The sequence below is a fragment of the Saprolegnia diclina genome (genome assembly GCF_000281045.1).
Source record: "Saprolegnia diclina VS20 unplaced genomic scaffold supercont1.21, whole genome shotgun sequence".
Lineage (NCBI taxonomy): Eukaryota > Oomycota > Saprolegniomycetes > Saprolegniales > Saprolegniaceae > Saprolegnia > Saprolegnia diclina.
In genome coordinates this window covers 617,328-628,924 of record NW_008246088.1, presented here as the reverse complement: position 1 = coordinate 628,924, position 11,597 = coordinate 617,328, and the positions used below count along the sequence as shown (strand labels likewise).

The following is an 11,597-nucleotide window of genomic DNA, read 5'->3' as shown; positions in this document are numbered from 1 at the left end:
CTTGCTCGTACGACAAGCTGTAGCGGTTGGTTGGGGTTGGAGGCTGGTCCACTGACAAAAATTTAGGCTTCGTTCGGTTGGCCAATAATGGACTTATTTCGCCATTATAGACCCCATCCACGATTATTTTTGGAATAATCGATTATCGTGATAATTGATAGCGTTCGGTAGGATTTTTGGAATAAGCGCTCATAACGCCGTTATTCAAAAATTGGGGTCTGAGGAATTTCTGGTTCATTATTGCTTGGTTTTAGGATTATCCGAAACAAAGCCTCGCTGATTAGGCCTGAAAAAAGGTAGTCTCTGACAGCCACGCGTTTCTTCCATTCGACTCATTCTTCATTTGTCGTCATGCAAGCAAGGTCGTCACGAAGCGCAGCGGCCATGGCGGCATGTACTCGTTGCGCTCCTCCATGAACCCATCTCATGTCCTTCATCCATCCAGACAGAGACCACGTCTACTGCGAGCTACTCGAGGCTTGTAGCGAGGTGCGCTGGGCGCAGGTTGCGGGCAGGGCCCATGCAGCGATCTCGATCTTATTGCGCGCGTGGAGGAGTGAGGTCTTCGTCTACTGTATCTAGTGGTCGCAAGGTTGGCGCAGGACATAAGTGTTGCTCATGGCTCTCTACATCATGACCAACAAGACGCACGCCGATGGGCGGGAGCGCTTTCAGCACGCTTAAGTCGACGACGAGGGCTAGTCTCTGGACGATCGCACACACCGATATGGCATGACTCCGAGCGCAAGAGCTAGTGCAATGCAACCGTGGTCACGCGTGACTGCGTTGCCTCCACCCCGTGGACCCAGTACTTGGACGATCGATGGCTGGCACGCCTGCCGCCAGTCGTTTGACCTGGCTTTCACCAAGGACCGAGTCCTTGATGAGCGTGGAATAATTGCTCTTGGCGAACCGAACGAGATTTGGTCGATAATGGACCTGCAAACCCAATTCTCATTTACGCAATCATTAATAATGGCGATTTCGATAATCGATTAAAAAATAATTGCCGCGAACCGAACGAAGCCTTAGATTTGTCAGAAAGTGCAAGTGCTACCCTTCGCACATGTCTCGTACACTACGTCGTCGCCCAACTCGGAGCCGGCGCGACCGTCTTCTGTCGCCGTTGCTGCACGAGCAGCGACTGCAGCGCGGCCATAACGTCGTGCTGGTCTCTACAGCACGGCTCTCGGTGTCATTGACGCAGTCGTTGCTCGTGACAGTCTCGTGCGGCTGCTTTGCCACTGCACTGATAGTCATTCCACCCGGTTCACCAACTTCAACGTTCGGTCGCCATATCTTTTTCAGGATCTTGCGATCATTTGAATTCGTGTGGCCAACATCGGTGCGAGCATACTGAGCGTTGAGTCGCACGCCGTCGCAGCGCCCAACACATCCATCGGGCAGCTGCCGGGTCCACTGATAGCAGTCGCTAGCTCGCCATCGTAGTCGTCCTTCATTTTTCAATTGGCCGTATGAAGCTCCTCGCTGCATTCGCCTCGATCGCGTCGGTCCTCGGCGCCGCCAACTTGCGCCAGCAGCAGTTCAAGCCGTGCTTGATGGAGCAAGACTGCAACAGTGGCTTCTTCTGCAAGCCGGTGGACGACGGAACCTTCTCCATGTGCCAGCCCGGCAACCGCGCGCCGGTCCGCAACTTTGTGTGCGCGACCAACTCGGACCTTGTCGGCTCGGACATTGCCGACAGCCATACGGGCTTTGACGGGTGCATGGACACGTGCAAGCGCAACCCAGGGTGCAACGCCTTTGCCTGGGTCAAGGACAACGACGGGCCGCAGGGCATGTGCTACATGAAGCAGCTCGTCGACCCGAGCCGCGCCTTCAACGTCGCGCCCCGCGTCACCAAGTCGTGCAAGGAGGAACCCAAGCTGCCGTCGTCGTCCAAGTGGGTCGAGAACCCGGGGTACCAGTTTCAAGGCCCGGCCATGGTGACCAAGGGCGGCGTCTCGTCGCTCGAGTCGTGTGAAGTGTCTTGCTTGAGCACGGTCGGCTGCGCCGCTGTCTCGTACACGCGGTACAGCCAGACGTGCGTCCTGCAAAGCGTGGCCAACAACTACTATCCCGTGTGGAGCAAGGCCGTGGACCTCAGCGCCGTCGCAGCAGTCCCGTACACGTACAAGGTCTGCTACGGCAACTACGACGTGCCGTACTCGGGCGACGTCAACAACTTCCAGGGGTCGTTCCAGGACTGCGCCAAGTGCATGACGAATGGCAACGCCAACGCATTTGCGTGGTACCTCGGCCCGACCGGCAACATGGCGCAGCCGACCAACCCCTTGGGCACGTGCTACTGCAAGAAGATCAACGGCGACGTGCCGCCGCCGCCGCCGATGCCGCGCAACAACGGCGGCACCATCTTTTGCCAGGCGTAATTCAGGGACGGCTAATCTGTTACTAGTCTTTTTGAACACATTATGGACATATTGTCTATCGCCACGGGTACACGCCATAGGCGAGGCCACGCCCTGTGGCGTACGGAGCTGCTCGCAGCCCGAAAGTTGGCGCATCAACGCGGGGACTACCTTGTGGTCGTGGCGGCTATTGATCTTGTCCGTTCTCACATGTCGTGCACTGCCTCGGCTACCGGTCGAAGGGCGTGTGTTACTGCCGACGCATCTGTGCGTTGTTGGCGGCCTGTTCTACGTCACCAAGGGACTCGGCTGAGTTGCTCCATTTTGCCACAACACCCATTTCAGATCTGAGTGGATTCCGGATAAAAATTGACAAATATCCGGATGATCAGTCGGCAAGTGGCATGGTCAACATCATCGGGTACGGCTCGTTGCTCTCAGAGCTCTCGGCGCGGTCGACCTTTGGCCACCACGTGAGCCGCTTCCGCCTCGCACGCGTCAAGAACTACCGACGCGTCTTTGCGCACCCCGCGTCCATCTTTTTCCAGCGCAACATTGCGCGCCTCGAGACCAAGGTACCTCCTGCGCCGACCAGCTCTAGCGGACAGCGTCGTCGTAGGAGATGGCCAGCCTCTCGGCCGAGCCGTGCGACGGGTGCTCGTTTACGATTTCGGTGTTTGAGATCCCCGAGGACCAGCTCATGGGCTTCTATGCCCGCGAAGAAGAGTTCAAAATCGAGACCGTCGAGTTTGAAGAAGTCAATGGCCGCATCAACACGGGCTTGATGTGCTGCCGCTGGACGGACGCCGAGTACATTGTTGCACGGTACGCTTGCGACAATATGTGATGCCGAGTACTAGTATGCACGTAGCGGCCAAGACGAGTTTGACAAGCTCTACACAGCGTATGGCCTCGACACGATCTGGGGCTTTGGCCACGACAGCGGCATCCTGCCGTGCCGGGTACAACCACGCGCCTGCAATGCGGTTAATAATGTGAGATTGTACAGGTGTACATGCGGCACTGCATTCTTGCGGTCGAAAAATTGGGCGAGGTGCGACCATACCCTTCTGCGAGTGGCTCGGACGACGCATACTAGGCGGTTTACGACGACTTTGTCAAGAACACGTACCTGAGCGACCGCAAGACGACGATCAAGACGTACTTGGCCCAGCACCCGGACATTATGCACGAGCTGCCACCGCCCCACTTGGCGAGTCGCTACAGCGGGTAGCTCTGCGCTGCTGCGTAGGGCTATCCGCGTCTCCAATACTGTGAATGCAACCAAAATCTTATTCCGTTGAAAATCAAGTGGGCACAGTGGACTACGTTGTCGTGGTGAGCATTTTGGTGGCTGCATCGGCATCCCATTTTGAGACTGTGAGACTGCGTTGGTTCGAGTACAATATAGGGCTCACATGTAAAGCTCAATATTACGATCGACCGACACTAATGTCAACGAATGGCTGGGCAAGAGTTCCGATGTCCTGGTGGAACTCGACGCTCCAAGCATCGGTCACAAGAATATTCACTCTCACAATCCATAGCCTTTATATATGAATATATTTCAAGACGCATACGTGGCATCGCGGATAAATCGCATTTCGGAAGTCGACCACGATGGCGATGGTCAAGATCCTCGGGTACGGGTCGCTCCTCTCCGAGACGTCGGCGCGGTCGACCTTTGGCGCGACGATGCAGCGCTTCCGCCTTGGCCGTGTGCATGGCTACCGCCGCGTCTTCGCGCTGCCAGGCTCAATCTTCTTCCCCGAGAAGGTTGCCAACCCCACGACAAAGGTGCAGCATCGACGATACCCGTAGCTTGACGTCACGTAGGAGTTTGCGTGCCTCTGCGTCGAGCCAAGTCCGGGCAGCAGCTTTATCGTGAGTGTCTTCGAAGTGCCAGAAGACCAAGTGGTATCGTTTCGCCGCCGGGAGCACCTCTACGACATCCAGCCAGTCGAGTACGAAGAGACGGACGGCTCGAGAGACAAGGCGCTCATGTGCCTTCGCTGGACCGACGAGGCGGTGGTCCAAGCCAAGTACGTTCTCGCATGCGCTGCAATTCAAAGGCTGGTGCTATCGTAGTGGTCAAGCCTTCTTTGACGAGCGCTACGGGCAGTTTGGTCTCGACACGATCTGGGGCTGGGGTCCCGAGAGCGGCATTCTTCCGTGCCGGGTACGTCACCTGTAGATACGACAGAAAGCAGCGAATTGCGTAGGTCTACCTCCGCCACTGCCTCCTATCGGTCGCCAAGCTCGGCGAGGTACACTCGTCACCAACGAGCGGTTCAGGGTGACTGATGCTATCGAGTAGCAAGTCCACGTCGATTTCTTGAAGCATTCATTTCTGGGCGACCGCAAGACGACGATTGAAGCCTACATGATCGCGCACCCCGAGATCATGGACGCGCTGCCGCCGCCATCGCTCATCGGGCGCTACAGTGGATAGGACTTGAATAGGATACAGCACTCTGTGAGAGCCTTCTAATATGCAGAATCTCACAGGGATATATTGTGTGTTTATTGTCGTTTTAGGATAATTTTATAGTGCTACAAGGTTTGGTGCCACTTATCGCAGCGTGAGCTCGGTCACGGACGCGTCGAGGGCCGCGCCTCGAAGCGCGACGGCTGGGTACACGCATGCGGCAGGCATATTGCGAAGGGTCACGCCAATCGCACGGCCGTTGACAAAGTAGCTCAAGGCGCGCGTCTTTGCATTTAGCTGGACGTGGACGACGAGCTCGTCGTTAGCTTGCCACTCGACCGAGTACGCGGCGTCGGACGCAAAATCGACCAACTGCTCGGACGACCTGAGCACGGCGCCGGTGCGAATGTCGAATTGAACACCGATGACATCGCTCTGGCGTGCGCACGGCTCGGCGCTCAACCCGAGTACGAGGTAGCGGCAGCCAAGCGACTGAAACTCAACCGTGTAGTCGGTCGACGGCGTGGCACTGCGGAAGGCTTGCCACTGCTTGGTGGCGGCGACAGTCAACTGGGTTGTTGCCGTCGGACTTGTTGGTTGCCACTGGGCCGCCGCCTTGGTGGGCACCGCGGAGCTGAGGTCGACGACCTTGCACATGCTGGTCGGAGACACCGGGAAGACAGGCATGGTTTTGTAGGAGAAGGATAATCGCAAAGTGCAAAGTGGGAAAGGCGAGTCCAATACTAGCCTCGTACGATGTTACTTGACCACCTTCGATTTTAGATGGACCCAACGCGAATTCCGCGACCCGTCGTTACCTTTGGTGTCCCACCAACTTCAACTTCAAGGACCGTTTCTCGCGCCTTCGACCATCAACTTCAAGCAACGAGGGACGACGGGGTGCATCGTGCGCTGCAATTTCCTTCGAGTACCCAATGTCGAGTACCCGTGCCTCACGTATGCCACACGTCGCTCGCTAACCTTCCAGAACGCGCATTATAATCACAGAAAAATACGTAAATTATCATAGAAAAATACTAGTACTTGGGAATTGTTGGGCGGGTTTTCGACTAGCCGCACGATCGTGGTCGCGTTGGGCTGCAGTGCGCCTCGGAGCGCCATGGCTGGGTACGTACACGACTCGGGCACGTCCCGAAGCACAATGCCCATGGACATGCCGTTCATGAAGAAGCGGAGTTCGTGCGCCGACACATCATGCTCGACCGTGACGATGTGCGCGTCAGACGCACCCCACTCGTACGTGTACGCCGCGTCGGTCTCGTAGTGAACGTTGCGCTCTGAAGTCCAGAGCACAGCGCCCGTGCGCACGTCAAAGTCGATGCCAACGACGTCGGCGAGGCGCGAGCAGCACTGACCCGAGACACCGAGGACAATGTGGCGGCAGCCAATGGCATCGAATTGCATCGAGTAGGTCAGCGTCGGTGACGCGCCCCGGCATGTCTGCCAATGGCGCGAGGCCACGATATCGGCCTTGCGGTGGTCAAGAATCAGCGCCGACGACGGCGGTGCGAGCCACGCGGTCTGCGTCGGAACGTGAACTTCGGAGGTGAGGAGTAGGGGACCCGGCATGGTGTTGGACGTTGCAAAAGCGAAAATGCAGCTCAGAGTTCGGTTGTACTTGTGCATGATACTCGTAGATATGGATGCATGAAATGCGCGGGCTGGATCTTTGTGAGAAAATCCCTCAGTTTGCAGCTGTACCATCAAAACACACGCCTTTCGATGCCAAGATGCTATGTTTGCAACCGGTGGGCCGGAGAAATGAAGGATTGCTCCGACCTGGTATGAATGTCGCAAGTCTAAAGACGGCATGCGCCACTGCGGCTCAACGACGAACGAGGCTGCATGGCAAAACCCCTTCTGCTTGCATCTCCAGAGACTAGCACGATGTCTTCCTCGAAGTGCAGCAGCGCGGTTCTCCACAGCTGCAATACCTCCAATATTGGGCCCGCCGTTTGGCATAGTGACTAGTACGGAGGACAGCGTTCACACCTGGTGTACCGGTGTACACCCGTCCACGACCGCCGCCTGCATACAGAGTTTAGTCACATCAGGCAGATGGTGAACCAGAAGCGTGCACAGAGGCAAGCCAAGGCCGAGTCTATGTTTGTCTGCTCTTTTTTCAATACGGATCTACGAGTATACTGGAGTACTAGTACACTAGAAGTACTTGGTCATAGCAGCACATGCACTGTGCCATCATGAAGAGAGGGTGATCAAGCGAGAAGGAGGCGCGCACAACGTGACGGGATCGAAAAGGAGGGCTGGCGTTGCAGAAAGGGAGTATCCCAATCAAGCAATTGTCTCACAATTGCATATTTTTCACTCAAATACACTATGCACTCGTATCGGCTTTAATATCAGTCGAACTCATACAAACCACAAGCAATTTAAAAGAAACGCCAATTCCAAGTGCATTTTAATGGCCGACCTCTAGATCTTGGCAAAGCAGAGCGACGAGTTGGTGCCGCCAAAGCCAAACGAGTTGGAGAGGACAGCGTTGACCGTGCGGGCTTTGGCTTCGAGAGGCACGTAATCCAAGTCGAACTCGTCGATTTTTTCATGCAAATTGAGCGTCGGCGGAAGGACACTCTACTCGAACGCACTCGTTTCCATAGTCCGACCTGGAATAAATGGCTACCTCGTGCATGGCCTTGAGGGCAAAGATGGCTTCGATGGCGCCCGCCGCGCCCAGCAAGTGCCCCACGGCACCCTATATCATCTCGTATGTGATTTCTGGTCAGATCCAATAACGCACCTTGGTCGACGAGACGCTGAGGTTGTATGCGTGCGACCCTATGGATACGAGGCTAATGTGCTAGTCGCTTTCCAGAGTCATACCAAAGAGGCGCTTGATCGCGCGGTTCTCGGCCGCGTCACCCAGAGGCGTCGACGTGGCGTGCGCATTGATGTAGCCAATGTCTGAGAACTGAAGACCCGACTGCGCCACCGCCGACTGCATCGCGCTAGGATCGTCCCATTCAACATGATCCGAGCTTGCGTTGCGCCTACCGGAAGGCGCCGTCCCCGTTCTCTGTCGGGGCCGTCAAGTGATGCGCGTCGCCACTCAGACCGTAGCCGCGGATCTCGCCGTAGATGCGCGCCCCGCGCGCCTTGGCGTGCTCGTACTCCTACTCGCAAGCACGTTTCGATCCATTTCCACGAACCGGCGACGGCTACCTCGAGGAAGCAGACGCCAGCGCCTTCGCCCATGACAAAGCCGTCGCGCTGCGCGTCAAAGGGCCGCGAGGCAGCCTCGGGGTTGTCATTAAACTACAGTGCAAGTACATTAGGGATACCGGCCGCAGTGGAATACACAAGAACCTTTGTCGCCAGCGCCTTGGCGCGGAGAAAGCCGCACATCGAGAGTGGGTTCAAGCTCGCTTCCGAGCCGCCAGCGACCATCACATCCGCATCTACGCATGGACGTTCGTCTACGGAGGCTGAGAATGCGGAACCGGCGTACCGCCGTTGCGAATGAAGCGGTAGGCATCGCCAATGCTGTGGCTGCCGGTGGCGCAGGCCGTCGTGCACGCATGATTGGGGCCCTACGTTCGCTGCTTGCTCTCGCGTATGTAGCGTAGTATGGATGTACCTTGAGGCCGTGCATCATGCTGACGTGCCCCGCAGCCAGGTTGATCAAGATACGTGGCACAAAGAAGGGCGAAACCCGGCGGTACTTCTACAAGCATGGTCACAATGGCTGTGGACTATCCGAGGATGCATTACCTGCTGCTGGACAAGCGCTGCGGTCTCGACGATCTCCTGAAGGTTGCCAATGCCTGCGCCGATCGCCACACCCGCACGTTCCTTGGCTGCGTCCGACGCCGGCGTCCATTGCGCATCCTTGATGGCTTCGTTGGCAGCGGCGATGGCAAACGAAATGAACCGCACGTCTTGGCTGCGCGCCTCGCGACGGTTGATGTGCTCGAGCGGGTCAAAGTCCGGGACTTGGCCGCCCACCGTGCAGTCGAGGCCCGTCGTGTCGAACGACGTCAAGGTCGAGATACCGCAGTCGCCGTTGATGAGGCGGTTCCACGTGGCCTCGAGGCCAACGCCCAAGGGCGTGACCGCGCCAAGGCCAGTGATGACGACACGTCGGCTCAGCGCCGCAGGCGGAGGTGGAAACATCGGGCTCGTTCGGCGTCCAAAATGACCAGCCAACCAGGATGCGCCTAGTCGGTTTTCGACTAGATCGGTTTGACGCATAGGTTTTTATTGTTTATCCGGATAATCGCGGAATATTCACGGGGTTTTCGCTCTACCGACTAGCCTTTCGATTAGTCGCCGGATACTCGACCATATCCACCAACGCTCTCGAACGACCAGCATTCCTACGAGCCGCGCTGTGGCCGAACGTTCCGGTGCGCTTCCGGCCGGACCTCGTGGCATTCGCCGAGCGATGGCTACGCTGCCTCATTTCCACTTGCGCTTCTTAGCACCAAGATGCATCTCTCCCACTACGCTTCGAGCCATCTTCGCACGCCATGGAAGGCGCTCGTACAAGTCCGCCGCAGTAGCTCAACACCACAGGCTGCGCTGGTCCTCGATCGCGTCCTCGCCGACGCCGACGTGCTCGTGCTCGAGCCCTGCGACACGGGCTTCGACCTTTACTTTGCCGACCAAGCGCGCGCCCGTACGCTCGTGACGAAGCTTCATGCAAACTTCCCGTGCCGGACTACCACGTCGCGGACCGTCGGCAGCGCGGCTGTGCAGCACACGCATCTCGTCGAGGTGTGTCCACTGCAGCGGTATGACCTCGTGGTCGCCTCCAAAGCGCTCGCACTCAAGCTCAACTTGCCGCGCGTCGTCGTTGTCGCCCGCGTGAGCCATCAGCTCCATCTCATCGACCCGTCGACCGGCGACGAGGGCATCGTGACAGCGAGCATGTACTTTCGCGACCCGCCGATCCGCATTCGCATGGAGCGCGAGCCGTACATCGTCTTGGACGCCGAGCCGGTGGATATCGACTACACAGGGCAGCAGTGGGGGCCATACGACGGCGCGGTCGTCGAGCTGGAAGTCGCAAGCGCCAACGACTTGGGCGTCAACGACACGCGGCACCACGTTGTGAGTCATCTCGGTAAAAGCGTCGACGTCGGCGACAAGGTCTACGGCTACGACCTGCGTACGATGGTCTTTGGTCTCAAGTACCGCGGTCTCGACAAGGCAGTCGTGCCCGACATCATCCTCGTTGGCACAACTTTTTGCTAATAACGTCATCAAACTTTATGCTGCTTCGAGTTGAAACCTTACTGCCATCGAAGTCCTTGGTACCATACTAGTAGAACGTACTCGTCTCTACACCGAGTCGGCGAGCTGACGGTACGAGCCTTGCACGTGGTTCGACGTCGGTGCCTCAAACGACCGCTTGCCCATGGTCCGACACTCGGCGAGCAAGGCGGCCAAGTCGGTCTCCGAGACACTCGGCGACGCAATTGCGACGCGTGCGAGGCCGGCTTGGATGACCATGAACGGGTAGAGCTGGGTAAACATCGCGTTTGGGGCTTTGAATGTGACCGTGAGCGACAAGGGCGGGCGCGATACGCCCAAGGAAATACCCATGTCGGCCTCCAAGGTTCTGAGCGCCGACTCGAACCAAACGGCGAGCTCGAGGCTGGCTTGGAGCAGCTTGAGCTCGCGCTGCATGTCGACCTCGCAGTGGTGGGAGGATGCGATGACGTCGTACGGCGCCCGGCGCGCGCGCGTGTAGTAGTAGACAAGGAAGCAAAGCGACGCGCCAAAGATGGTTTCGATCGCGAGCGGCCACGCGGCGGCGTAGGCGTTGATGAGAAACATGTAGGCCGCCGACGTCGCGACACCAAAAAAGTACATGACGGTAAAGACCATCGAGACATCGCCGGCCGACTTGGTCTTGACGATCGAGTAGATCTGCGGCACCGTGCAGATCGAGAGGATCACGCCGCCGCTGAAGCCGAGCGCGTTGACCCACGTGGCTGCCGATGCTGCTTCCGGCATCGTCGTGTCGGCAGTCTTGTCCACGCAAAATGGCCGGTGCGACACGCGCCGGTTGGAGATGACGCCGGCCGACGTCCACGCCGTCAACCGTTCCAACTTGCGGTTTGGCTGAAACCACGCAACTTGAAGCTGGTGACGACAGGCGACGGGTGTGCGATGAACGACCTTGGCTTTTGTAGTTCTTGCAACAAGCGCTATAATTCGGGCTGTGAGTCCTTCAATATATGGTCGGGCGTTAAGAGTTTAAAAGGACCTCATGTATTGCTGACTCGCTGTGAGGGTCGACGGCCCATTCGCTCACGGCGATCAGCCAATCATGCGGTGGTATTGCGTAAATCAGATCGATGATTGGTGGAATGACGAGCTTAGGTAGTGTGCGCTTAGAGTACACAATGGCACTCACATGGCGGAGGTGACGCTCGCAGGTGCAAGGCGTGACTAGAACGCCCTCAAGAGGTTCTACCAGATTTGAGAAGCGTACCAGAACATCAAGCAACACACAACACGAGTACAAACGTTGTTTTGATTATTCACTTAGTGTTTACTGTCCTATGCTATATCGACTACAAGACTGCGTAGCCGTCGCTGATCCAAGGGTCGTCCGTGTCCATGTACGCTGGAGGCTGCGCTTCGTAGTTTGGGTCCAAGTACGCGCAGGGCGTTACCTCTGCATGCACCATGTCTTCGTCGTCGTCGTCGTCACTGCGGTCTTGCTCCAGACTGAGCAAGAGCTGGACGTCGGCCTTGAGTTTCGCTACTTGCTTGTCCTTGGCCTGGTCCTTGGCGGTCATCGCAGTAGC

At 57.3% G+C, this 11,597-nt stretch overlaps 7 protein-coding genes across 7 annotated transcripts; 4 read left to right on the top strand and 3 right to left on the bottom strand.

Annotated features, from left to right (window-relative positions):
- The first annotated feature begins 1,336 nt into the window (after positions 1-1,336).
- SDRG_07481 (hypothetical protein) lies at positions 1,337-2,454 on the top strand. Its single transcript, XM_008613315.1, has one exon. The coding sequence runs from the start codon at positions 1,476-1,478 to the stop codon at positions 2,388-2,390; it is 915 nt and encodes a 304-aa protein (XP_008611537.1). The 5' UTR covers positions 1,337-1,475; the 3' UTR covers positions 2,391-2,454.
- Positions 2,455-2,762: 308 nt separating this feature from the next.
- SDRG_07480 (hypothetical protein) lies at positions 2,763-3,693 on the top strand. The gene is made up of 5 exons (XM_008613314.1): positions 2,763-2,944; positions 2,989-3,194; positions 3,241-3,331; positions 3,379-3,423; positions 3,469-3,693. Exons 1-5 carry the CDS (start codon positions 2,774-2,776, stop codon positions 3,601-3,603), a joined length of 648 nt encoding a protein of 215 aa, XP_008611536.1. The 5' UTR covers positions 2,763-2,773; the 3' UTR covers positions 3,604-3,693.
- A 281-nt stretch (positions 3,694-3,974) lies between these two features.
- SDRG_07479 (hypothetical protein) lies at positions 3,975-4,941 on the top strand. Its single transcript, XM_008613313.1, has 5 exons — positions 3,975-4,166; positions 4,206-4,411; positions 4,458-4,548; positions 4,592-4,636; positions 4,687-4,941. The coding sequence occupies exons 1-5, from the start codon at positions 3,990-3,992 to the stop codon at positions 4,819-4,821; spliced, it is 654 nt and encodes a 217-aa protein (XP_008611535.1). The 5' UTR covers positions 3,975-3,989; the 3' UTR covers positions 4,822-4,941.
- Positions 4,942-6,387, bottom strand: SDRG_07478 (hypothetical protein; the record flags this gene model as incomplete). The annotated part of the gene is made up of 2 exons (XM_008613312.1): positions 4,942-5,445; positions 5,842-6,387. 2 exons carry the CDS (start codon positions 6,385-6,387, stop codon positions 4,942-4,944), a joined length of 1,050 nt encoding a protein of 349 aa, XP_008611534.1.
- Positions 6,388-7,251: 864 nt separating this feature from the next.
- SDRG_07477 (3-oxoacyl-[acyl-carrier-protein] synthase II) lies at positions 7,252-8,949 on the bottom strand (the record flags this gene model as incomplete). The annotated part of the gene is made up of 10 exons (XM_008613311.1): positions 7,252-7,410; positions 7,460-7,531; positions 7,577-7,614; positions 7,660-7,784; positions 7,831-7,949; positions 7,999-8,091; positions 8,143-8,234; positions 8,285-8,366; positions 8,414-8,500; positions 8,548-8,949. The coding sequence occupies 10 exons, from the start codon at positions 8,947-8,949 to the stop codon at positions 7,252-7,254; spliced, it is 1,269 nt and encodes a 422-aa protein (XP_008611533.1).
- Positions 8,950-9,158: 209 nt separating this feature from the next.
- On the top strand, positions 9,159-10,090 carry SDRG_07476 (hypothetical protein). The gene has a single exon (XM_008613310.1). The coding sequence runs from the start codon at positions 9,265-9,267 to the stop codon at positions 10,030-10,032; it is 768 nt and encodes a 255-aa protein (XP_008611532.1). The 5' UTR covers positions 9,159-9,264; the 3' UTR covers positions 10,033-10,090.
- On the bottom strand, positions 10,009-11,588 carry SDRG_07475 (hypothetical protein; the record flags this gene model as incomplete). The annotated part of the gene is made up of 2 exons (XM_008613309.1): positions 10,009-10,978; positions 11,365-11,588. 2 exons carry the CDS (start codon positions 11,586-11,588, stop codon positions 10,120-10,122), a joined length of 1,083 nt encoding a protein of 360 aa, XP_008611531.1. The 3' UTR covers positions 10,009-10,119.
- Positions 11,589-11,597: the final 9 nt, after the last annotated feature.